Source organism: Tenebrio molitor, chromosome 1 (genome assembly GCF_963966145.1).
Source record: "Tenebrio molitor chromosome 1, icTenMoli1.1, whole genome shotgun sequence".
Classification (NCBI taxonomy): domain Eukaryota; kingdom Metazoa; phylum Arthropoda; class Insecta; order Coleoptera; family Tenebrionidae; genus Tenebrio; species Tenebrio molitor.
In genome coordinates, this window is record NC_091046.1 from 3,627,594 (window position 1) to 3,653,730 (window position 26,137).

At 36.9% G+C, this 26,137-nt stretch overlaps 1 protein-coding gene across 4 annotated transcripts in view; it reads left to right on the forward strand.

The window, feature by feature from the left end:
* tfc (triforce) overlaps positions 1-26,137 on the forward strand; it is a 43,296-nt gene that overhangs the window by 8,015 nt on the left and 9,144 nt on the right. For 2 of the 4 annotated variants that reach the window (XM_069062194.1, XM_069062197.1), the window contains exons 2-3: positions 17,917-18,186; positions 24,309-24,412. In XM_069062194.1, coding sequence (XP_068918295.1) covers positions 17,917-18,186; positions 24,309-24,412 — 374 coding nt within the window. Of the gene's footprint in view, positions 1-17,916; positions 18,187-23,993; positions 24,251-24,308; positions 24,413-26,137 lie in introns of those variants that run through there. The other 2 variants (XM_069062195.1, XM_069062196.1) reach the window with 2 other exon arrangements.

The window sequence follows — 26,137 nt, forward strand, 5'->3', positions numbered from 1 at the left end:
GGCGATATACCAGGTGTGCGATACATATAAGGTCAACTAGGATAGTCCAAAGAGAAATTCAGAGCACATAAACAAACGAAATCAATTAAACTCCAATGATACAGATTTGGACGATTAAAACATGAGACAGCAACCTTTGGACAACATTTTTCACCGAAGCGCCACATCTGACCTTTCCACAACACATTTCACATCTTAACTCCTTTTTTATGCACAACACACCCAAATCGCTCTTCGGCTATTTCAGCAGAGCCCAGCATCCCGTCTTTACATAATTTTCCCATAATGCAATGGCAGAAGAAAACCGTGTCCGCGGCTAATTTCTTATGCAACGGAACGATTTTTGAAATTTTTGCATAGAACGCGACCCAGATTTTTACAGCTTTCGCACCTGCCGCCGGCTCCAGTCGGCTGTGGTATTTACCTCGATCGACTGTTTTCGATGAGTTATTACGGCAGGATTCCAAGGATGCGATCTTAATAAAATCACACGATGTTTCGATTTTTGTCGAATCGGAGCGTACACGGCGGGCTGGGGTGGGACGGAGATCAGTTGTGCAAGATGAATTGCGGAAAGTTTGACGTGAGCGGAAATTTTTCGGAATTCGGGACATTTTGACGGTTTTTTCAAAAACATGCGAAAGGGAGAGAGAGTGAGTGAGTGAGATAACAGAACATAAAGAACGTGAGGAAATGAAAAAGAACAATCAAGATTGTCAATAACAGCGCGAAAAATAGGTTTCAGGCACGAGGCAAAGCCGAGTGCCTGAGTAGTTGGAGCGCTGTTAAATACCTATCGTACGACATTTGTATTAGACTTTTCGGCTGACCAAATGTCAAAGTTTTTGACATACATAGGTACAGAGCTGCCAACCCGCTACTTATGTTCCCTATTATGATTATTTATTAGTCAATAAAATAGGTAGTTGCAAACACAAAGTTCACTTTTGCAACACGGCCTGCTTCGTCGTTTTACACAACGAACCTAATTAAAACGTCAATTCCCGTCGGCCGAAAGTTCGCTTCTCAGTAAATTACCTCAAGACAAGCTGTCAAAGAGTCTCGGCTAAAACAGTCACCGCTCTTTAGCCGTAACGAGTATTGTCATCTGAATGCAACCAATTCCGTCGAGACCTGCGAGGACTGCATCGACTCGACTTTTCACTTAAAACTTCCGGATAAACTTCACTTTCCATTTTCCCAACTTGACCCCGATCTCGGCCGTAAAAGTCGACCGGATCGTTCGATCCGTTCCACCTAGTCTCCTCTCGTTTATCTACATTTTGCATTTATTTAAATAATATCTGGTAATATCGTGAAGCGGTTCGACCAACACGAGAAAGTGAATTACTCTCCGGAAAAGATCCGATTCTTATTAGAAATTGATTCGTTGCGCGCACCTTTGACATTTGGAAAAGCTGCGACACTCGATACGCCCCCGAAACGGTCCAACTTGAACAGATCGGACGGCGGGGTTTGTACGATACTGAGTGTACAAAAAAATCTGGCGTTTGTGTTCGGCCGACGAAGTTGAAGGTTGGGCAAAACCTGAATGAAAAATGGTTCTCATCAATTTCTCGCCTGTTTGTGGCTCTCGGTACCGGTCTCGATTATGAACAGGAAGTCAACTTTCATTTGGTAATTTTTAAAAACAAATATAATAATTGGTTTTACTGATATTGTTGGCCGTAACGTGCAGGTCTACATTTTGGAATGTTAATTGCCGTGAACTATTAATTTTGCTGCACATAATTATAATTATTGCTTGCATTAATTGTTACAATTACTATTATTTAACGCCTACTTTGCATTTTGTGTCTATTCAACCAGAAATTTTGTTCAACTTTGTTAACGAGGGCGTCGACCTCAAAAATGCAATAAATGTACTTGTTTGTGATATACAGGGTGAAATTGAAATGCACCGTAATATGTAAACCATAGTATCTTTTTGCACCTTTTTTGCACTCGATAACTTTTTAATCTTCCTATTTTTCCTAACGTGATATCAGTGGCGTACTCAACTTTTGTGCTTAAACTGTACATGGCATTTCTGCCCTCATGCGGAGGTCTAGCGCAAAACTGCATGCACGTGACTGTCACAAATGGTCTGAAGATTCTAGGGTTTTAATATAGTGATGTATTTCCATTTCACCCTGTATATATCACATTCATTTACAGAAACGCAGGTTGTATTTTTAGTTGGTATCTTTTGACGTTTTCTTCATATACATAACCTCACTTTAATAACGTCAGTTGATTTACTTATAATTTTCCTTTTTCCCGAGGATATTTTTGATTCAGGATTTTTGCTTAATTTTCTAAAAATCAGTAAAAAACGATAAACGAAAGGTAAGGTAACTAAACAATTGAAAATTAGAAAATTAATAACAATACGTAGAGAAAACACAAATCTTTATTTCGTGATTTCAAATGTTGTAATGTGACTAATGAAGTAGCGAGCGTTCAAAAAAAAAGTGTAGACAAGTATGTCCCGGTTTTCTCTTTACTGTACAAACGCACGTTGTATTTTTAATTGGTACGCTTTGACACATCCTTTAGATACATAACCTCACTTCAGCGGCAACTGAAATTCGCCTAGAAAGTCCACAATTGTGGAAAAAATATCTCGACATCTGAACAAATCAGTTCTTTTGGTAGGCGCGTGTGATTGATCTAATGATCTACCTGTTGACACTTTTACTCCTCATTCCAAAAAAAATCATCACTTTTACTCTACTCTTGTATCTAGACGAAATCCATCACTTTTACTTTGACATCTTTTATGTCCGTCCTGGTTAGGATTAACATAAACTAAAGGTTTTCTCTTGTGTCGCTCCTTTTTACCGAAACCACCAGGATTTTGTCACCGACATCATCAGAGATGAAAGTCGTTGAAAAAACAAATTAATTACGGCCGCAATTAAACATTTGCGCCTGCACAATTAGCCAAAACTATTCTGTCCGTCCGTAATCGATTAATTGGCAATTCCGAGACACCGACTAATTTGGTAATTACATAATCGAATTAAGTCCAATTAGTAGCTGTCAGTTTTTCGGACAATGCAACAATGCTATCGTCGAACAGAACTGTTAAAGCGTGAATTCAATAGCGCCGTTGATGGATACCAAATTAGAATATCCTGCAATTGAATTTTTGTTGATCAATTCGCAGATTTCAATCTATGTATTTGGGTTAATGAAATGATTCATTTGCGTCATTTGGTTGCGAAACGCGCGATTTTCACACTGTACAGAAAAGTGTGTATTCAAGAAACGTCAAAAAATTGCCACCTGTTCGTTTCTTTTCCGAAAAGAAATAAACCTGGCATGATGGCGATCCTTGACATTCAGGAGGATGTTGATCTCGCATTCCTCAGATAACAACAATGCCGAATATTATAAATTGTCGCATAAACGTCCGGCCCAAAAATGTATTTGTGGCATTCGCGATCGAATCTCGTTAGAGGTGAAAAATAGGTTTTTTAATGGACCTGGTTCGCCCATAAATTGGACAAATCGATTATTTGTCATGTTCAGCGAAGTTGCGTTGTTGTTTTTAATGAATTTTTAAAGGGGCCGTTGTGACGTAGCTCCACGGGAGAATTTGACGTTTTCGGCGTGGGTTTGGTGCCGGGCGTAAAGAAATCATTTTATTTCCGAGGTGTAGGTGTGAGTTCGTGGAAGTTGAGTTCTTTGACGTGAGCGAAGGAATTTGGGAGGGTGGGTGAATGCGGGATGCGCGGGTACGTGATCCACCTGAGCCCCCAGCGAACCATCAATAAATTATCCGGAAAGTTTGCATTCGGATGCATTATTAATTCGAGCAGATCTGATAAGAAACTATGTGTTTAGAGGAAACTTCAGCCGAAAATCGGAATCAGTTATTAAACTCAATATCAAGCAATAAAAAAAATATACAAGTAGATCTTAGACATTATGGGTGAGTTCAAGGTAACTAAAATTAGAGTGTTAAATGTTATAAAAAATTAAAAAAATGAAACTTCTCCTTTGGATTTTTATTTGCACAAGCAAACACATTTTTTTTTACTCGGCGGATTTGTGCACTCGCTTCGCTCGTGTAACAAATTTTCCTTCTCGTAAAAAAAGTATTACTTTACTCACTTGTTGCATAAATAACTATTAATTCCTCTAAAAATGATATATTTTGGCTTCATTTAACTAGTTCCTGCGAAGATGGTTCTTTTTTTTTGGTACGAGACTAAGAAAACTGAAGCAATTTTATTTTTGGATATAGCCGAAACGGTGACAAAAAATCTTTTCACCGCGTGGAAGATATCAATGCTCTTCTAATTTTGAAAAAATATAATAATATCAATAAATAGATATAAAATAACAATCTCCCAGCCCTGTCCTTCTCTATCCTTTCCCTCCTCTTCCATGTCTTCTATCTCCCTTTCGTCATCGTCTTTGTTCAGTATTTCTCTCCGTTCTTTTCCCTCCCTTCTCTCATTTCGCTACATCCATTCCACATTCTCTCTCTCTCTCTCCCTCTCTTCATTCTGCACCTTCTTTCGTCTCCTTCCTTCCGATACTTGTGTTCTCTCTCCTCAAAAAAACCTTTCTAAATCCAATCTCCCAGCCCTCTCCTTCTCTATCCTTCCTTTTCCATATTTCTTTCATCCATTATATCTCTCTCTTCCGTTTTCATTCAGTATTTCTCTCCGTTCCTTTCCCTGCCCTCTCTTATTTCGCTACATCCATTCCACATGTGCTCGATTGTCTCCCTCTCTCCTCATTCTGCACCTTCTTTCCTCTCTTTCCTTCCAATGCTTGTGTTCTCTCTAATCAAAAAAAATCTTTCTAATTCCAATCTTTCAGCCATCTCCTTCTCTATCCTTTCCTTCCTTTTCCATATCTCTTTCATCCATCCTATCTCTCTTCCGTCTTCATTCCGTATTTCTCTCCTTTCCTTTCCCTCCCCTCTCTCATTTCGCTTCATCCATTCCACATGTGCTAGATTGTCTTTCTCTCCTCATCGTTCTTTCTTTTCCGTCCATCCAGTACCTGTTTTCTCTCTCCTCGTTCCCACATCTGAATCTCGCCATCATTTTTCTCTCTCTCTTGCACTTTTCTCCCCAGGTATTCCAGAATTTCCTCTATCATACACCTCTCATACTCCCTGTTGTACCTTGATTCTTTGATTCTCTCCCTTCTTTCTTGCTTGTGTGTCTTTGTCCCTTTCACCCAGCTCTACATTCATCCATCTTCCTTTTTCTCTTAATATTTCCACTTATAAACAGAATACAACGCTTCAAGCTTCTTTTCCTCTTCTGCGTATTTCATGTGCCAAGCCTTTTTGTCAAGCTGTATTTATTTGTTTCCTCTACTAGAGATACAAAGAATCCGGTACGACTCTTCCTTTTTTTAATCTAATTAGTGCCCACAAAATTAGTCAACAGTTTTGTATAAATTTATACACATATTTAAAACTCCATATCTTTTTTAACACCGATCTAATTAGTGCTGCGCATTTTATTAATTAATTAATTCTAACTCTAGACATTTAAACTGGTTCAGCAGTCGAGTAAAAAAGTCACCATAAAAATTCTACTCAACAGACAATCCCCTCTGTACATCCATAAATAATTCACAGAACTTCTAATTGCAAAGATGTAGTTTCGGCGGTGGCATCAAACAGATGCATAGCAGATTGGCAACGAGGATAATAAGATGCTCGTAAATTCAATAATGATCGGTTGGGCAAGAGGAAACGTTCAATTGAAACATTCAACACAAGGTTCGCCGAACGTGATCGTAATCTCTTCACGCGAAAATTATTTATTCGCCTCGAAAAGAATCCAATGTCGGTGCAGATTGTTGAAAACTGCAATCCCGTTCAGCTGTCATCTCTGACGTTAATTAGACACACCGAATCCGGCAACAATACGTTGAACTCGTGATTGATGAAATAAAAATGTCGGGAGCCAACTTCCAAAAACTAAATTGCTGACCGCGCAAAAGTCGAGTAATTTAGACGTCGTCGTCGTGTTCGCAGGGAGATAAATTAAGAAGCCCTCGGCCCTATATATTCCACTGACGACAACATAACGAGGTCCAAAGTTGCGTCTTTCGGGCGCACCCACCACTCTAATTATGCGACCTTTAGAGGTCCGGACAGGTAGTTTATCTTAACCGAATCAACATCCACGAACTCGAGGAATCGGCTCGGTTCCTTTGAGGATGTTCCCCAAATGCAAATGTTACAACTCTCGACGGGTAATTATCGAATAATGAAAAATTCGGAAAGGTCGACATTTGTATCCGTCATAAATGTAAAAAGCAATCAATCAAGGGGGATTAAAGTGCAAGAATGAAGGCTGCGTCCGTCTTTCTGCAAATTGGCAAAGTGCAGACCTGAAGGACGACCATCTACACATTCAAATAAGACTGGAGTGTTTGTTACTACGAATTTTTAAGTTCTTTGGAAAATTCTTGTCTGTATGTTTGTCTGTTTGAATCCGCTTAGCCCAAAAACTAATCGCTCGATTTTCTTCAAACAAAATTTCTTACAAAGAGAAATTTCCTCATTGTGTTCTGCACTTTGTTTCATTATCCTCAAAGAGTACGTCGCGGTGTAGTGAGCTCGCCTCTTCTGTCGATTTTAATTTGCTTGACTTGTTGCGATTTTGGAGTCTTCACGGTCTTTCCATAAACCCCTGTGGAGGTAATTAACAAAAACTGGAACTTTGCCATTTGCGGACGACACTGGATCACCTTCACATTAAACTCACCGGCACATTCTTCTCCACGTGTGAGTGTGGCAACTGTGATCGTTCCTCGAATGTGAAACCCGAAATAAGGTCACCACAATTAGGTGGAAAGATGGGATGAAGAAACCACAATTGTCTGCGGTTTCCTGATTTATTGGTTCGCTCTTGACTTTTAACAAAAAATCTTTTATTTCATTATCGCAATCTCCTACCAATTACAAAGCCAAGAGGTGAATACTAATTGCTTTGATTACACTCTTTTATGGGACTTCATCAATAGAAAAAGTCTTTTACGAGTTACTAATCCACCTCTAGACATTGACATTTTTCATGTCATAATTATTATTTTTTTTGTCTTGTCGCTGATTAAGTGTTTACGCTCCGTTACATAATAGTCTGCGTGGAGGCTCACCAAAGCTGCTTCCTAATTCTAAATGTCAAGAGCCGGAAAAACACAAAATCAGGGTGTGGAATCATTTTGGCGCCCATGACTCGAGGGACGAATAAAACACATTAAGCCATTACAAAATTCTGAAATAATTTGTGGACACGTCTATAATTAACAAGGAGGTGCCGTCTTGTAACACCGATCTGGAGATAACAGCGGCCTTAACACTCTTATAAAAGCAATTAACACCTTATCACTCAAGATCTAGTTCGGCGGTTTCAGTTTCAGCAGCTCCAAAATTATAGGATTTCAATCCTCATTATCTTAAATTAGACGAGGCGAAAATGTATACTGGTATTATGTGGCAATAGAAGTGGCCCTAGAGTCGCGCCTTGAGGGAAACCTACAAGACAATCAGACCAAGACTGGCAAGGTACAATTATGCCACTTGGAACGCAACCACAATATAAATGGGTCCAGTGTGTTCCTTGATTGAACCAAACGCTTTTGCAATTGTGTCTTTAGTATTAAATCATTTGACAGTGGAAGATGCAGGAAATTATGTCACATTTCACCTTTGCCATTTCACCGCAAACACCATTCTTGTACCTTTCAAATTAGCGTAAATCCTGGACCAAGAGATGGAATTTCTCTCCATTGAAAGAGGTGTGACAGTTTTTGTGACACGACACATCAACAAAGACTTTAATGAAATCAAATTAGAAGACGATTACGTCAGGACCATTGATGCGGAACTGTAGACCCAGTTATGACCGACTCGACAATAACAGAACAAGTGCTGCGTCAGTGAGAAAAAAATGTGTTTTAATGTATGTTACGAAAGAGGTGTTACGGTTTGTCTCGGCGTGTGGAACGTGTCCTTGGGCAGTAAACGAAGAATCTTAATCAATTATCAATTGCAGCGCAAACTGGGACCAATGTCAAAATTTTTGAGTTATTGGAACCGGTCGAGCAACCCGCTTTGGTGCCACAAAAATGCGAACCACCTGAAACGTCCTTTGATGGTGTACGAATTGGTTCAATCTTGATTGGTGCAGTTCAGTAATTATCTGGTTGCGCAACGAGCCGTACCGAGTGCATAAATCAGCCAGGAAGTGAAGAAACTGGGGCAAAAGTGTCGGTATCAAAGTCGTAAAGTTTGATCCTTTTCTCGCTAGACCATTTCCATTAGTGGTTCGCACTTGTGTAGGCACCCGATCAAGTTTTCATTTAAATGACATTTGCGCAAAACACGTGAGTTTGGTGCAAATCAGTTACGTAACCGAGTGGATTAACAGTATCCCAGAAGAAATTTTACATAATTGTACCGAAATGCATATTCATTGGCTGGTGGAGACTGCGCACATTCTGTCGGCATCTGTTACGGCACAGTTTCCCCCAAGAATGCAACGCGGTTATTGTTTCCCCATAAATAATTTTTCTGGACAAAATCAAGGCTGATCGCAGCCTTCGGCGAGGGCGTGGTGGTTCGCGCCGATTGTTCTTTATCGCGGCTTATCTCTCGCGGGATCTGTTTTGACCAGGGACATCCATAAATGGTGGCCCAGTTGGATTAACACAATAGCCACGCACAACAAACATTTCGCAACGAACGAAAGTCAAGAGCAAGACACTTTGTTACCTTGCACTTAAAGTTTTTCCAATTTGGTCTACCTCTGGTGGAGAAAATCCGCGAAACAACTCGCGGGAGAAATTCAGACAACATTTGAATACCAGTCTCGAAACCGGTGCATTTTTTTGGCCCTCGCGGCTGTTTACCCTATCAATTTCTTCATTATCGTAATTACCACGATGCCGATGGAAATGAATGGGATTGTTAAATGATTTTTTTGGCGATTAGAGAAAGCTCCACGCGAAAAAAGCCGTCTGGTCTGTTGATTTTATATCAATTGGAGCAAATTTTTCTTCGATTTTCTCGCTTTTGGGCTTTTGTCACCTCGACTGGGTGGTCACAGATTTATGGCCAGTTTCCTCTTGTAAATGGTTCCCAATCAGAAAGCGACACACCCACTATCACTGCGATCGGATTGATAAATGTCTTTGTTGTTATCTGATGCTATCTAATGATAATGAAGCGTCGAATTGATTTAATTTTACCACATAGTTTGCGCGCCCGGTGGCACCTGTGGAGGAAAAAATTAGGCAAAAAATTTGACTAATGATGCAGTCTTGGTCCCTGCTTTTGCAACGAAAGCTAAGACAAAACTTTTGACTTAAGTTCTGATCAGGGATGCTCAACAAACTTAAGTTAAGCGAGTTTCGGTGCGGTGGGCTTTGAACCACAACTCAGTTTGCTGTCAATTAATTAGAGAAAGAAGTTAATCTTGTCTTCAGTAAGAAAATTCCGACTTCTGTATTGTTACATTTTTGACTTAACTAGTTTTTTGTCAACTTGAACAGTTTTTTTTTTCCAGTACTTCGTTAATTCTCAAATTGAAGGTGTAAATTAGAAACCGTTGCCAATATTATCGATTAGATTATTCGTAAGCCAGTTTTTTCAAAAACATCTGGATGGAAAGTGATCGTAAAATATGTCCTGTAGCAATTTTGATAACCTTAATTCGGGTGTACATGACACGCAAATGACATTTTCAGTATTTTTATCGGTGCAATTAAGACAAAGTCGTTACAAAATAATTTAAAATCTCACCTAAATTTTGATTTGATTTTAATATCCCACTTACTACAAATAGAAAGCACTTAAAATTATGTTTATTAATGGACCTAGCAATTGGAGCATTTGATAAGGACAAGTAAAGTCTTCGGAAATGATTTATTTGATAAGCAACATAATTTTTAAAACGTAAACACATACAAGTGGTGCCTGTGTGGCGTGGCGTTAACTAACGTCCTTTCATTTCCAACACTCTATTTACATTTGCTCCTGGAAAATTAATCATTCTGATGATTCTAGTTTTCATTGTCAACTTTCTACTCGTATCGCCCACCAAAATTTTCCTATTTGTTCCAGTTCCTTCAGACTTGGCTTAATCGATGGCTTTTCCCCGCAATTGTCTCTTGCTGAGTAATTAACCGTAGACCTAGTTAGACCCTTTCGAAACGAACCCGGTGTTGAAACTTTTCGCAGTCGCCAACAATCAAATCAAACCGTTTCACAACCGACCACCGGACATTTTTTTTCCGAATAACTCGAAGACGTAAAATCCAAAACAGATGACATAATGACCGGCTATATCGGCGCACCGTAATTAATCGAACACCGAGGTGATAAAACGAAATTGCCGTGGATGTGAGCAATAAATCCGGCTAATGATCGAGAAAAGTTTCTGCAGCGGAAATCTATGGTCACGTGCGGCGTTAAATAATCGCAGATTATTGAAATAAGCGCACATATTACAGTTAAGAATGTTGCTAATTGCCGACGGTTGTAAAAAATTATATAAACAAATACCGTTGCAAGTTATGTAACAAGTAATTGCATCCACTGTTATTATTACATATCTATGTGTGAGGGACGTACGTGGAGTAATTTAAGATTTTTCTCGTGGAACGCCATCAAGGATCTAGCTGTTGAGTGCCCTTTAGACATCAACAAAAAAATCAGATCAGATTATCCCTTTTCAACGATTTTCATTGGCTGAGATAGGATATTATAGCGATTAATTCCCACATACATCAAACGTGCGTGTTCAGCCAATCAGAGCACTTGCTTTCATCCAATCAAAAATGTTTATCGCGGTAAAAACGTCCTCCTACTCTGTCATCTGTCAAAATTGCATGCTATTCCTGTCAGACTTTCAAATTGTTTTTAATACTCGTAACTGTAAGTATTATAAATAACTAATTAACGTTAAAGTTTGGACGACCTAATTTTTTATATCTGATAAATTCCCAATTTTCACTTAAACATTTTTGCTTTAGACAATTTTCCTCGTTGATATTTGGGCATTTTTATTCAAAGGTTAAACCCTCGAGCTAAAGCTCTCGGGCCTAACCAAAATAAAAATGCCCAAATTCAACTCGTAAAATTGTCAAAGCAAAAAGTTTTCGTGAAATTGAAAACATTATGTATCCGATAAAAAAATTAAGTCTTGTTTTACCTTCGATAATAAAAAACAACAAAAGCTAATACGATTCCCATTACCCTGAAAATACAGTTATCACGAAGTAAATCTAGTGGTGTTTCTTCATGGATCTAAATGTTCCTCATCTGGTATGATTAATAATCGATGACATGACTCGTGAAACCGGGGCAGCACATTGAAGTCGTCTTCGACTTGTTAAATTTAAAGCTCGGTTTCTGTTGTAGATCTATGATAATCATACCACTTGTTATATCATAGCTGACAATTACATTTATTTATAAATAATAATGATAAAAAATCATAAAAATCCAATGTTGCCGATAGATAATAATATATTACATTTTTTTATTCGACAGGTGTAATACCATTCTATATTAATAATTAGTTTGATTTCTATTGATCATAAATGTCAGTAATGCTACAAACAAATTATGTCCGAACCAGTTTGTTTAATAACATGTCGATTTCGGTATTAGAACAATAATTATTGGTGTCGTTTCTGAATTTATTACACGTCGGAAACTATTTTTAATTTGTGGTGTGTTAGGGTTTAAGGTTACGTTAGAAGGACTCAGTTAATCACCTACGCTCAGTGTTATAAAAGTAAATAGAATGGCAATTTGTCTGAATTAATTATATTTTGTCTTCAACTATAATTAATTACTATTCTTATTTTTTCTTAATTTTTTTAATTATAAAAAAAAACTGTGTATTTTTGTAAAGAATCCTTCTCCTTTACTTTCGAAACTATAAGGCCTCAAACTTTTTGTTTTTGATCTTTTTTTTATCTTTTTCTTTGCATTTTTCTCCTTTGTAGCATTTTCTAATCAAAAACTCTTACAGTTTCAGGTTTGTTGTATTTTGCACTTTTCTCTCATTCTGTTCATTCTTGCCTATGCTCTGAAAAATCTTACGACATTTTATCTTGTTTTCATCAAGTATTTTGCAAAATTGTAAAAATAACTGATTTTCCGATTTTTATTTGACCAAGGAGTATCGAGGCTGGATTTTTTATAGCATATTTTTTTATATTCTTATGTATTTTTGCTGTACTGTACGCCATATTATTTATTTCCTTCTTCATTTCTGAAAATAAATTATTAGATACTGTTATCGTTTATTGGTATTTTTTAAAATTTCCCCAACTACCGAAAATCCCTTTTGATGTTTAAAAAAATGCAAATACCAATTTTTCACACTTTCGATTCCTACATTTTTTTTTATTAATGAGTATACAGGGTGACTTTGAAAGTTGTGCAGATATTTTAACCAGCGGTAGGACTCCACAATAGGTAACGATTGAGCCAATAATGACTCATACAAATGTTGATATTTTTTGAGAAAAAGGGGCTAAACATTTTTCAAAAAAAAGTTTGAGAGCCACTGCATTTGACGAAAAAATGAGTCAAAAATAAATCATAGTAGAATTTCTTGCCATTTAATTCAAAATTAAGTCACTTTGATAAGAACCTCAATCTTAACCTCAATTTAAGTCACAAATGGCTTTCACCGACCTGGAGAAAACCGATATGGTTTTGATCTATGACATTCAGGAGCAGGACGGCAAATCTACGGTGAAAGGTTTTCTCAAGGATACTTCCCAATGCACGAACCTTTGTAAACGTTGTGCAGCATCTTCGCAATTACGGTCAAAACTGTCCCAAAATTTTGAAAATTTTCAGCGGTTCCTTTGATTCTCTTGTAAACCGTTAACATTTGTATAACCGAAGTTGGGTTCTTTTGCCTTCTTTTAACACGTACTCTCTTAGGTTAAAATATCTGCACAATTTTCAAAATCAGACTGTATGCGTTACCTAAAATCGAAATTTCGGAAAATTATTATTATTACATCGCCGACTTGTCAGACGTGTCTCGTACAATACCATAACAAATATTCAATGTCTCAAATGTATTGCAAAAATTTAAATAAAAAAATTGAGGCGAACCAGGTCTGTAACCTACTCGGTATATTCGCATTGCGCATAAATTATCCACTGGTGTCTTGAAAGTCAAGAATTAACAAGTAATTTTTTTTACAGTTAGATAAAAGCGTTAATGCAAAATTTTGCCATAAAAATGCTTTTAGCGACTTGAACTAGTTTTAACAATTAGCAAGCGACACTGCGAGACTTATAGTATATTACTCGACGAGCGCGTAATGATAATTACGACTCACGAGGCGAGTGCCTGATAGCCATCACACGCGAGTAATACGATACTTTTTCTCCAGCTGTGAAACTGTGCAAGATTCATGTCATAATTCGCGAGATAAGTATGCAGTAAACTTCACTTCGTGAGTAAGTCGTCATTATACGCGCGATGAGTAACATACTTAATTTTTTTCTCGCCACTTTATCACATTTACAACATTAGTCGATCTATTCCAAGGGAATAAAAAGTGATTGCGAAACCAAAACTGATCTCGCATGCTCAAGTGGGACAACATCGTAAGATAAATTAAAGAAACGAGATCAAGTACCGGATTAACTCGCATTACAACTTATTGTGCATGCAACGAATTCTGTTTTCTGCCAACAACAATTTGATTTATAGAGAATATTAATTATTTTTATTGATTATAGGCTTCATTGTTTAAGGTGCACGCTCTCTAAATCTAAGCCGAAAGCATGACTGTTCATAATTTCCCACAATATTTGACTTTTCACATTTTGACTTTGCTTGATTGTTGCGTACTCGTCTTCCATCGTTCCAATTAAGACACATTAACAGATCGACACTTGCAAAACTATTCCATCTCAAACTGCATCATCACTAGAAGCCCGTCAATCAGTTTGTAATTTTTTTCAGATAAAATTATTTCGATCGCCACCTGGTACAATCATCGACTAAATCAACAAGAAAATAGAAATCATTGTTCTTCGCCGTTTTGTTTTCGAGGTGCGATTGTTTTCGTTGCCGAAATAAAGAGTTACTATTGTTTGCAAATTGGAGAACATTGCATAAATTAAATTTCACTTAGGTACTGCCGATGATGTATCTATTTATCAGAAAAATATTTTACGTTGAAAGGATTTCATTCAAATAATCACGACTGCATAGATCACGTTTCAATTAATTTGTGATATTTAATTGACGGTCACAATTGGGCAATTTGAATTCGTACTGGAAAAACTGCCACGATTGCATTGGCGGCGTCAATCAATAAAATAAAGCTGCCCTGTCAATAATCATTATTAGTGAAAAGGTTGAGTGTTGTCGGGGTAAAAAAAAACACGTGTTTTGAGTTGTTCGTCATTGAAATATGGTCATTGTAGGAGAGAATATGTTTCACTTAGTAGAATCAACAGGTTCGAGTGGTATTTGGGTAAAAAATTTCGCCGGTCGGTGTAACAGGATGTAATAAAGTGATTGTTACGCAATTATTGCATTACTTGATGGATAATGACAATAATCCGAGGAAAAATTAAGTGATTTTACTTTCCTGCTTAGCAACAAATTGAAATATTCTTTATAAAAAATTATTAAGCAACGGTAATTGTTGGTTGCCTACCCTCTAATTATTTAATGGTCAATCCGTTTTCGGAGCCGAGCAAGAAGCTCCTTTACTCTTCAGTTTTTAGGCCATTATCAGATGACCTATTGCAAAATATTTCAAATAATTTGAGGTCCATAAAAACTAATTAGATGTTTTTACGAGTATAATGATAATTAAATTAGAAAAAAATGGTAATATACTTATATTTAAAATCTTTATTTCATTTCTATGTAAAAAAAGAATATTTCCTTCAAAAAATTTAATCCAATCAGATTGCTGTTAAATTTGAATTCTATTACACAACAAAATAATTTTTCTGGCAATTTAAGTTTTTTGTTTGGTAAATAGTTATCAAAATATCTCTGGTGCGGGTCAAATTGTCGACAATTCCCCTCGTGCGTATTCGAACATTTTTATATGCACTAGTGATATTAGTAGTGATTATTGCATAAGTATTAAAGGAAGTATGTATTTGAAATAGTTATTTGTGTATCAAGGCCAAAAAGTTAATCTTTTTTGTGCGAGTGTGAGTTTTCTGGCCGAGGCGCAGCCGAGGCATTTTTTGCAGAGATGCACATTAAATTTTTTAGGCGACCGCACGAACTACAAAGTAAAAGACATCATTGAAAAAATTACAAATTTATTTTTTTCATAGATTTTTCAAATGGACAAATTTATTAATCATACACATATATTAACATTTTGTTTTATAGTATCTATTTGTTATCAGCTTGCCAACAAAACTAGAAATTTTCAATTTGCAACACAATTACTTATTTAAGTACATAATTTATGGTGTCAGGACAATTATCAGCTTTGTCGGTTTCGTTGCTAGCTTACTAAACAGATCAACAGATGGCGCCACCGTTAGCGTCCGAAAAAGAGTTACTTTTCGTCCGTTTGTGAGTACGTAAAATTACCGTTTTCATTAAGAGTGCATAAAAAAATGTTTTCGAAAAATTTGGTACGTCATAAAATGAAATAAATTAGTAAAACAACATAATAGGTAAATAAGACCTATTTATATTAGTGAAAACATGGACATACAAATATTTTAAGTTCATTACAAAAGTGAGAAAGATCTTTCGTCTTAAATCAATTGGTCCATTGCTTGTTTATTGACTGTAACGAATTTATAAGAACGGGAAGAACTGGTTCCAAGACAATAAAGAAACCTGAAGAAATTTACAACAAAACGTTGTGGTTCTTTAAGAGGCTTAAAAATAGTTGGTCGAAAGGGACCAAAAATCACAATATCAAAAACCCGTTGAAAAATTGACTTTTGATACAAATTTGTCGTAGTTTCTGATGGAGCCGCCAGATTAGCCAGATTCTTTCTATTCTATTCTTTTCTGTCACAACAGTGCAAAGAAACATTTAAGACAATTCTATCGGGTTTCGTAACGACTTCCAGAAGTGAAGGACAACGCCAAGTACTGTTTCAATCTAGAGCCAAAATTTTGGCGGTTTTGAAATCGTCCATAAATTACAATTTTTTTTCACACGTGAAAATTAACTCAGGGTCACCACAAAACCAATAATTAACTATTAATCAGTCGTCCAAAATAGCCTCAACCGTGTTTACTAAAAAAATCCGTCCCTAATGTACCAGCATGTGGTAAAACCCTGAACTCCATTCGATTTTCCTCACAAACAACCACACTCAACAAAAATCCACTCCTCCATTTGCATAAACCACAAATTTGCATGTTAATTTCGGACAACTTCATCCGCCAATTTCCAAAAAAACGAAAACGTCGCGATCTCTATCTCGAGTTTCGCTTTTCCTTAGACGATTCAATCAATCCGAATTTTTCCCCGACCATAAATCCTGCCAAAAAATCTGTAATGGTCATTGAAAACCCGTTTCACTTCTAATTGACTATAATTTAATCTAATTAGAGTCGCTGGTCTTGCACCAAAAAAATTAATTAAACCGAAATGTTTACTCGATCGGCGTAAATAAACGCGGTACGCACTCGTACCGAACCAATTACCATTTCGGGCCTAATCGCTTGACCTTAAATCGCGCAAATGTCTGGAATTCTTACACTTTCGACCCGATCTAGATCGAAAACCTTTCAATTAAACGACAAATAACAAAAACAAACCGACAGTACTTTCCAGTACCGAACCTTTCACTCATTGCTAGATTTATATTGTTGGTTTTAATTGCTCCCGATCAAGTTTCGCCATTTCGGGTACTTCTCTAGCAAGAGATGAGGCAAGAGTCGGTGTGTTTGTTCGGACAACGATCCTAATCATTGTTGGGCAATCTTCAGACCCATCGATTGTATTTGAGGAGAATTTGAGATATGTGTGCTAAGGTTAGAGCCAATTACAAAAGGTTCCTGTCTAATGTTTGACCGTTACGAGTCAAACATTTGCGCACCAAGAAGTAGAAAATGGCCATTTGGAAGTGATCCCGCTCGACAAACGGTTCACTATCCATTTTGGGCAACTGCCTCGCTGTATACAGGGTGATATTGAAAGTTGTACAGATATTTTAACCACGAGCTACTGGCGTCATGTAGAACTCGGAAAAAATATCTAAAAAATTCTATGTCAAAAATTAAAATGACATTAATTTTTTGAGTTACAATTTTTTTTAATTGCTTTTAGTCTTCTACGTTGTCAGACAACCTCGTAGGTAAAATTTCGGCACATTTTAAAAATACACCTGTATATCATGTTTTATAAAATGTACGCCAATGCGAAGTAACCTATAGGAAATATGCTTTAAAACAAGGAAACCGCATTGGTGTACATTTTACAAAATATGATATACAGGGTGTATTTTTAAAATGTGCCCAAATTTTACCTACGAGGTTGTCTGACAACGTAGAAGACTAAAAGCAATAAAAAAAAGTAGCTTAAAAAATAAATGTCATTTTATTTTTTGACAGAATTTTTTAGATATTTTTTCTACATGAAGCCAGTAGCTTGTGGTTAAAATATCTGTACAACTTTCAATAACACCCTGTATACCGGAAGCAAAAAACCAAAAAGATCAAAACAAATGTTACATCTAGTCTAGTCGCTTTTAGTAGAATTCTTCTGTGTACTGTAATGTGTTAAAATAATCAGTGTTGTGTGCTTAGACCACTAACCGCATGCCTGTATGTACAGTTGCTCGCTAACACTTTTCTTCTTTCCCTCTTCCACTTCTTCTTCTCTCTTGTGAATGATTTTGTCCACGAAACAAGACAACACTGATCATTTTAATGCTTTCAGGGCATCAGTTGGATTATCGGGAGATAGCAAGACAGAATAAAATAACCGAACAGATTTTGCAAAACTACTTGGAAAAGCGCTTATTTCCCAATAACCATCGCCCGTCGAAAGCACCGACCGTGTGGGATATTTTGCCGAGGGCCCGGAGGAAACCCAATAATAATATACAGGATGTTCTCAACACCACGCACGAGACCCTCGAGAGCGGAGAATCGGAACGGGTCAGCTTTTTCGACGACGATAAAACCAAAGAAGACGAGGAGTTTGAAGGCATGTTGTTCTTTTATCTATTTCCATTGATTGATGATGGGGTCAGATCAATCCAAATCATCAATCATGAAGGTTTGTTTTTCGGCGGAGGAGGGTCAGTCAACCAATCAATCAAAACGATGGAGCAGGTCAAGTAAAATTAGAAAACACAAGCGCCATGCTTAAATTAACTGATTTTCCACACATTAATTAACACACTTGTCAGACATGTGGACAAAAAATTTGACTTAATTTGGACTGCAAGTCATTTAATGATAATCTAGTGGTGATGTATTTTTGTCCAACCGTGGCGTATTCGAGCGGGAACCACTCGTGTGACGATTGAGGCCCCGCCCACGTGTCAAATCTTGACACAAGATATCGGGACAGTGGCGGCGCTAGCGGAAACACGCGGGTACTAATGCGAAATGTTCAAACGAGCGCTTGATAATTATTTCACTTGAATCGGCTTTCTACAAAAACGCAAAATTATTAATGTCGTATGCATGTGAAAGCGAAACACTTTCGATAAACTGACGGTTTAGACTGACAAATAATGAAAACTGGCGAGATTCATCCGAACCCATACGAAACATTCCGTGGAATTTTGTCATCGACAAGTTTCCAATTTTCGCAATCGGTAAACAAATTATTGCGGGATTGTGCAACCGATGATTTGATTTTGGCGATGATCAAGCGACGGAGACAATGAGCGGAGTCGCGCAAGGGGGTGCTCTAGGAGCGCGGAAAGTCTACAGCTGGGGAAAAAAGTACGGGGTACGTCGCTGCACCTGCTTAAGACGAGCTCCCACCAGCAAACCTGACCTTTGCAGGCATTTTTCAACTAATGAACAGTGATGATTAACATCATTATTATTTAGTGAAATGGACAAGGTCGCGTTTTGCAATCGAAAATTTTCTCCTTTGATGTAAATCCATCCGAGATGCAACAAAGTATCTTCGAGAGGTGCAATTAGCGTCAATTTTTCACCGAGGCGGTATCAATCATAACACGTCGAGAAAATGTTTCCCACTTTGTGGCGTTTACTCGCGCATAAAGTGCAATCGGCGTAGTTAGATTTTGACAATTTAATGATGCACTTGTTGCATCATACATCTTTCGTGTGGGAGAGGCGAAGATGCGGTGAAATCATTCAAATTCCGTTTTTATGCGAAAAGGTTGAGGAATCTGGGTCTCGACGCGCTTACATCACGTCGCATAAAAATTTTACGGATTCAATTAGTTGTCGTTTGAAATTTTTTCTTTGCTAATTATGATTCCGGCCGAGTATGTGGCCGATAAAGTTTTTCGAGCCGGAAAAAAACAAGCTCGGGGCGAATCCTGAAATCAGATTGGTCCGAGTCGTGACGCGGGAGTGGTGGTTATTAATTACTTTTTGACAAAAAATCACGTAGGATATTTTTTTAGCAACGCTAAATTCTTGAATATGAACGTTTTGAGATCCTCGAGGTCAGCACGACTCGACTGTTCAAAGTCACGTCCGAGCTTGGGTCAAAAATGACCCAACAGGAACGGATGCATTACGCACCGCTTGCAGCGTTTCCTTCTTTTGCACGACTCCCAAATTGACGTACCTCATAAATATACATCAAACTGCAATTAAGTATGTTTTATTAGCAAATTTCGTAAATATATTTCGCTCTGTTCCGTCAGATGTTGACATGCATATTTTGTCTAGTTTATGCGGAAAATCTGGCTCATATTCACCTGATACGATTAAAACCTTGTAATTCGCATAACTTGACTGAATGAAGCGACAAAGTGAAGGTCTGTTGGATATGGCGATCAAACGGTTGCGTCATTATTGGACCGATAATAAGGTCATTAAGAGTATTCGCAATTAGATTCCGACTCTCTGAAATGGTGGATTTTATCCCCGTTTTATGAAAATTGCAACCGGAGAACTGCGAAAACGAAGCTTCCTAGAATTTTCCAACACACCAATGGAGATAATTAATCGACCCAGGGAGAAATGGTGCTGCGATTTTCCAGGAAATGCAGCGAACAAAATGAAATTTGTTTGGGAAAATTTGTTCGATACTGTTGGAACGATTTTCCTGGAAAACAGGTAGTTTTAATTGGCCAGCGCTGTTTTATTGTTGGCAGGTTCTAGGAAGAAATTTAAAGTTGCATTTGAGGTTTCCTTCAGCTTGAAAATTAAAAAAAAAGCTTCCTTTTAACAGAGACGACCTTTTTCCTTTTAACGCATTAAATGTTAATTTTGTTTTGATGTCCATTTTTCATTTACCATAATTACATAATGATGGCATTCATGGTTAAATATTGATTAAAATGTTTTTACCTTATAAAGCTGGTATTTTAAATAGCTGTCGGTCTCAAGTTTTCTCAACACAATTTTTTTATTATTATTATGTACCACATATTATTATTATTCATTAATTATTACAACCTATATAACCTGTTCATCCTCGTTTGTTGTCTCTATCTTGCTTTTTATGGTTTTTCATTACGTACTTGTCTCTCTCTCTCAATTTTGGGATTAGTTTTTACTTTACTCATGTAAGTTTGTACAAGATCATTATAAATGATTGTCCCATCGCAGTTGGCGTTGAAAACCCACACAAATTTTTGATGTGCCGGCAGCCTCGCAACGTTAGACAAACTAGTAGACAGATTTCCACTACCGCCAGGAGCGCCACCTATCGGCGATACTAGTTTCACTCATGTTATGAGACTTGCGGCACCTTCAACTACGTCATCAACGCCAACTGCGATGGGACAATCATTTATAATGACCCTGTATTTGCAAAAAGGCTGCTCAAGCATTTACTTCTCTGTCGACTTGGAAATACCCATGGAACTAAAAAATATCGTCAAAGGAATAAATTCTTTGACCGGTTTCCGCGGACGAGTCAGATCCACTTTGGTGTTGTTTTATGAAGAACAAGACAAGCATATTATGCTGTTAAATAGCGACGTAAAAATTTACAAAAGGTAATTTAAATGTCAGTTCTTTCAGGAGACTTGACCAGAATAATGCTTATCCTTGAGAGATTTTCGCTGCGTCCATAACAACTCCAAGTTTTTAGATTTAACAATTGTATAAAAAAAAAGAAGAAAACTATTGCTGATCTATCAAGTCTAGAATAGAATATTCAAAATTAGTCAAAATTTGCTCAAATATTTAGTTTCTACTGTGCAGAAATCGAAAAATTATTTTAAAAAACAAAACAATTACATTCTTTGGTTGGAAAAGTTATTCAAATAGATTAACTTATGTCTTAGTAAATTCCAAAATTTGTGTGAAATTTTCTGAATTTTCTTCTAGGGTGTCGCAGTTTTCAAAATTAAATTTACGATTTACTTTATTATCAAATATTAATGTCCAATCTTGTATTTTCTCGCTTCTTGGCTAAATCTTTACTGAAACCCAGTTTTCCAAAATTCGTCAAATACTGTTAAAAATTTGATTCTAAATTCAAACCTGGTTCAAAAATTTATCATTCGCTTTTTAATAAACTGGACAGTCGTTGAAAATGACAAATTCCCTCCTTAGTAAGTTCATAAATTATGAATCTCATGTGTAGAAAATTCGTCAAAATGAGGGAAACATTCATTTTTCACTTTGTAATAAATTGAGATAAATCGAAAATTACAAAATATATATAGATTATTTCTTCCACTCCTATTGTATAATGTTGTAGTTATTAAAGGTTTTTTTTTTAATTAGATAATAGGGTTCATTACCCACGGCCCGTTCAATAATAATGTCAAAACTCACGGTAAATATCATAGCAACTAGATTATGAAGTGCAATCGCAAATTTTAATGCAATAATGGTATCAAGCATGCAAAGTAATAATTGTAAAACGTCAGTTTCAGTTTGTCTAATAGTCGTAGAAAAAGTATAGTATTCTACTCGCGGGTACTGGCCATTACTCACTCGGATGAATTACGTCACTGGCCTTCGACTCGTGCCACAAAATCATTCTCATGAGGAATAGCCATCATTACCTGCTCGTTGAATAATATACTATTTTTTCTGGTAGCAAACATTACTGTACCTAATACAAATCTTTCTTTTATACTTTTATCTACGATTGTGTAAAAAATAGGCACTTTTTGCACTAAAAATCGTTGTCAAAGTTGACGTTTAGTGAACTGACGGAATCGTGCCATAAAACTTTTAGTGCATGCTTTTATGGCACAGAACTGTCAGAATACAACAATACAATTTGTTGGAAACATTGTTTAAAAGTAGGTTGCTAAACTACGTGGTTTCCAAACGACTTTGATTATTTAAAATATTGAATCAATAATAATTATTTTATACAAATTTATGTTGAAACCGGTGAGACGATCTCACGATCGTAGATAAAATGTTGTAAGACATACGTGTAAAAACTTCCTTTGTTGCACTCACATCCTTTAAAATACTCCCTCGTACCTCGGTCGTATTTTAAACCCGTTCGTGCAATAAAGGATAACTTTTTACACTTATATCTTAAACAACTATTTTCCTGTTGTTGCTGCTTTTATTTTTGACTAATTTTCTGTGAATAGTCCGGAAGTTATAACAAATAGAGGAATATCTTTTTCGTCTAAATCTTTTCTCGACAACACTAAAATTCAGACTTTTCTTGTAAAATCGGTTTTCTACTTTCAAAACACGTCAGAAAATAGTAAGCTGTTATTTAGATACATTTCACAGTTTCAATAAATGCAATCGGCATGTTCCAATTTTAAATTCGTCAAAATTGGCGAAAAATTTATCTTTCAGTCTTCAATAAATCAATTATTATATTTAATCCAAAAGAAAAACTAGTAGTCAGTTACATATTTAGGAAACTGAAAAAAAATTCAAGGACTCTACATGGTTATTAACTATTATTTAGTTGCGATAATTTAAACATTTGATCTACTTTGCCAACTTTTAAATGTTACTTTATTTTTAATACGAGTCATTATGAAATTAATTATTTATTATTTAATTAATTTATCGAGTTGAAACAATTTTGGGTTGTACTGAATGAATACCAACTAGTACAAATTAGAAAAAATAAAATCCGACATTTCAAAAATATCATTTGCCGCTTCATAGACAATCAGCGTCGTTGTCGTTAGGCGCCTCTCCTACAACGAGCGGCAAATCTACAGCCACTTCATACAATCAATGTTTTGCAGTTCACAATTTTTTTAAACATATCACGTCCAAGACAACTCAAAAAATAGAATACATATTAAGATTTAAAAAATTTGTATGAGATTCAGACAAACAGTTTTGTTGAAAAACTTTGCTAATCAAAGTTGACATCTGTCAACTGCCACGTAACATTTATCTTATCTAAATCAGGCAATACGAACGCCGATCTAATCCAGTCACAACCAAATGCCAATATTAAAATAAACGGGAGTAAAACAATAGAATTTATACAAATCTTGTAGGTTTTATGACGGTGTTGAAATTGGATCGACAACATTCCTTGTTGTCTGAGTACGAGACTAAAACAACAATACAACAGTATCAATCGTTCAAGGATAGCTTTGGTACCGGAGTATTGAAATTAAGTTAAAACAAAACCAAAAGATATTTTCTTGTGTAAAATACGTCCCTCAAGGAGCCACTTTGGTCCCTCCTCTGCTGACCGCACCTTGCCTACTCTCTAGAGAACAAAACGATCATAGTTTTTTTGAGAACTTGACCGGTCCGGTGCTCATCCTTGATCCTCGAGGACGAGCCGATGAACACCAACCGAATGGAATGTCCATAAATCCTGTTACTCCTTGGCTCGCCTCCTCCCAAAAAATTCCTGCCGCCGTCCCTACCGTCGTTCAATGTCGTACGGTCGTTAGCAGGCCGCATCCTCCCCGACTATTGTCGCCGGCGACCACCTCCGGTGTAGGTCTTGGTTCTCGTCCAAGAAACCACTTTCTCTGGCGGCAAGGTCGCACCAGCACCGGGCCGAGCAGCAGCAGCAGACGCGCCTCAGTCGTACGCAGCTGTGATGATGTATCGGTCTTCGTGTCTGCTGCTGTCGGTCTTCATCCTGGGGTCGCTGAGCGCTGCCGGGCCCTCGATCCGGAGCGGCGCCCAGAGCACAGGTCCGGAGCGGCTCCGGCGCCTCCGCCCTCGCTAATAAACGGTGTTTTGTGTCCGCAGATTGCCCCAACTGCATCGACGACTCGCTGCCCTCGGCCAACAGGTGGACCATGCCGCTGCTCAAGCTCGGCGAGAAGCGCTACTACCTGGGGATATTCTTCAAGGTAAGAGCGGACTCGGCGACCTGGTGGAACGCTAATTATGCGCATGTTTTCCGAGTAATCCCGCTCGAAATCCGCTCCGTGGAAAGCGGGTTTTGATTGATTATTTAAAAACGCATTTGGACCGAATCGAAGCGGACAAAAAAATTAAAAAGATTTATCGTGGTGGTACTTTACTGTCGACGGAAATTTCGCCGAATGACGCGAGACTCTGCGCTTATCTTAATTTTGTTCTGTGGTCAATTAAAAGGAACGGAGACATTTGGAAAGTGAACAAATTCACTTTCCAGTGTCATTTTTTCTGAGACGGACTCGCTTTCGAAGTTAAAATTGACCCAAGAGTGACTTTTTTGGCCAAATCTCGAACCAACAACGCTAAAAGTCCGAAATATTTTGTAAAATAGTTTTTTACAAACCTAATTACTCAACTGCAATTTAATAAATAAAAATGTGTGTTCAAAATTCGTCAAAAAATGTATTTTCAGACCAACAATTACATAATTGAAAATTCTGTTGTACTAAAATTGAAGCATGGGACGTTGTCAGATTTATAATAAAAGTTTCAAAAACCTCTCAGATTTGTTAAGTGTTGAAATCAGAACCAAGTCAAAATTCGTGCAAAATTCATTAAACTTTTATTTTTCACTTTATCAACACATCTGATAATTGCTCAAAGAGATAATTTCATTCGTAGGTTATCTAGAAAAAAGTGTCACTAAAATCTTCTAAATTAATGAAAAAAAATAATTTTTTTTTGGTTGGTAAGCTGTGTGGCTCTAATTTATGACTAATGTAACGTGAATAGTTTCACAGTTAAAACTGACTGAAGGATGTCTTTTTTGAGCACAAAATCGCCAAAAAAAATTAATTTGCAACTGTTAATATACAGGGTGAATCCGAATTCGACCGACAAACTTTCAGGGTAGATTCTATGATCAAAAATAAGCATAAAACTCTTAATACATATGGGGTCAAAAATGCTTAGTTTGCGAGATAATCGACTAAAAATTCTACCAGCAACAAAAGAAATCTGGTGGAATTTTTTGATGAAACGTACAAAAATAAAAATGAGCGATGTACAATTTGCAAAAATTGTCAAAATTTCGCCCCCCTGTTCAATGCATAGATAGCCCCATAAAATCCAAAGAATTCAGATCGTAATTGTTAGGTTTTTGTTGATTATCTCGCAAACTAAGCGTTTTTGACCCCATATGTATTAAGAGTTTTATGCTTATTTTTGATCGTAGAATCTGCCCTGAAAGTTTGTGGGTCGAATTCGGACACACCCTGTATAAATTGAAAATTTGTTTAAAAGCAATTCTGTTTCACCAAACGTGAAATGTTCTACTGTCATTGTTATGTTAATTTTCAAAAACATTTCAGATTATTTGAGTGTTGAAATCATATGTACGACAGTCAGAAATTGTAAAAAACTGATTAAAAACTTCTTTTTTGCTTCCTTCATACGTCTAAAAGCGGCCCAAAATGATAATTTTATTCCCATGTGATAAAAAATGTTACTGAAATTTTCAAATTTAAAGCAATTTGTTTATAAAATTTTGTTATTTTACAGTGTATAATGTACAGTGAATAATTTCACATTTAAAACTGATAGAAGAATATCTTTTTTTGCACGACCTCTATACAAGCATAATGAGCAACTTTACTCCCTGATTGTAGGGAGTAAAGTGGCTCTTTTTCTTCCTTGGGAAAAAAAAGCATAACCAA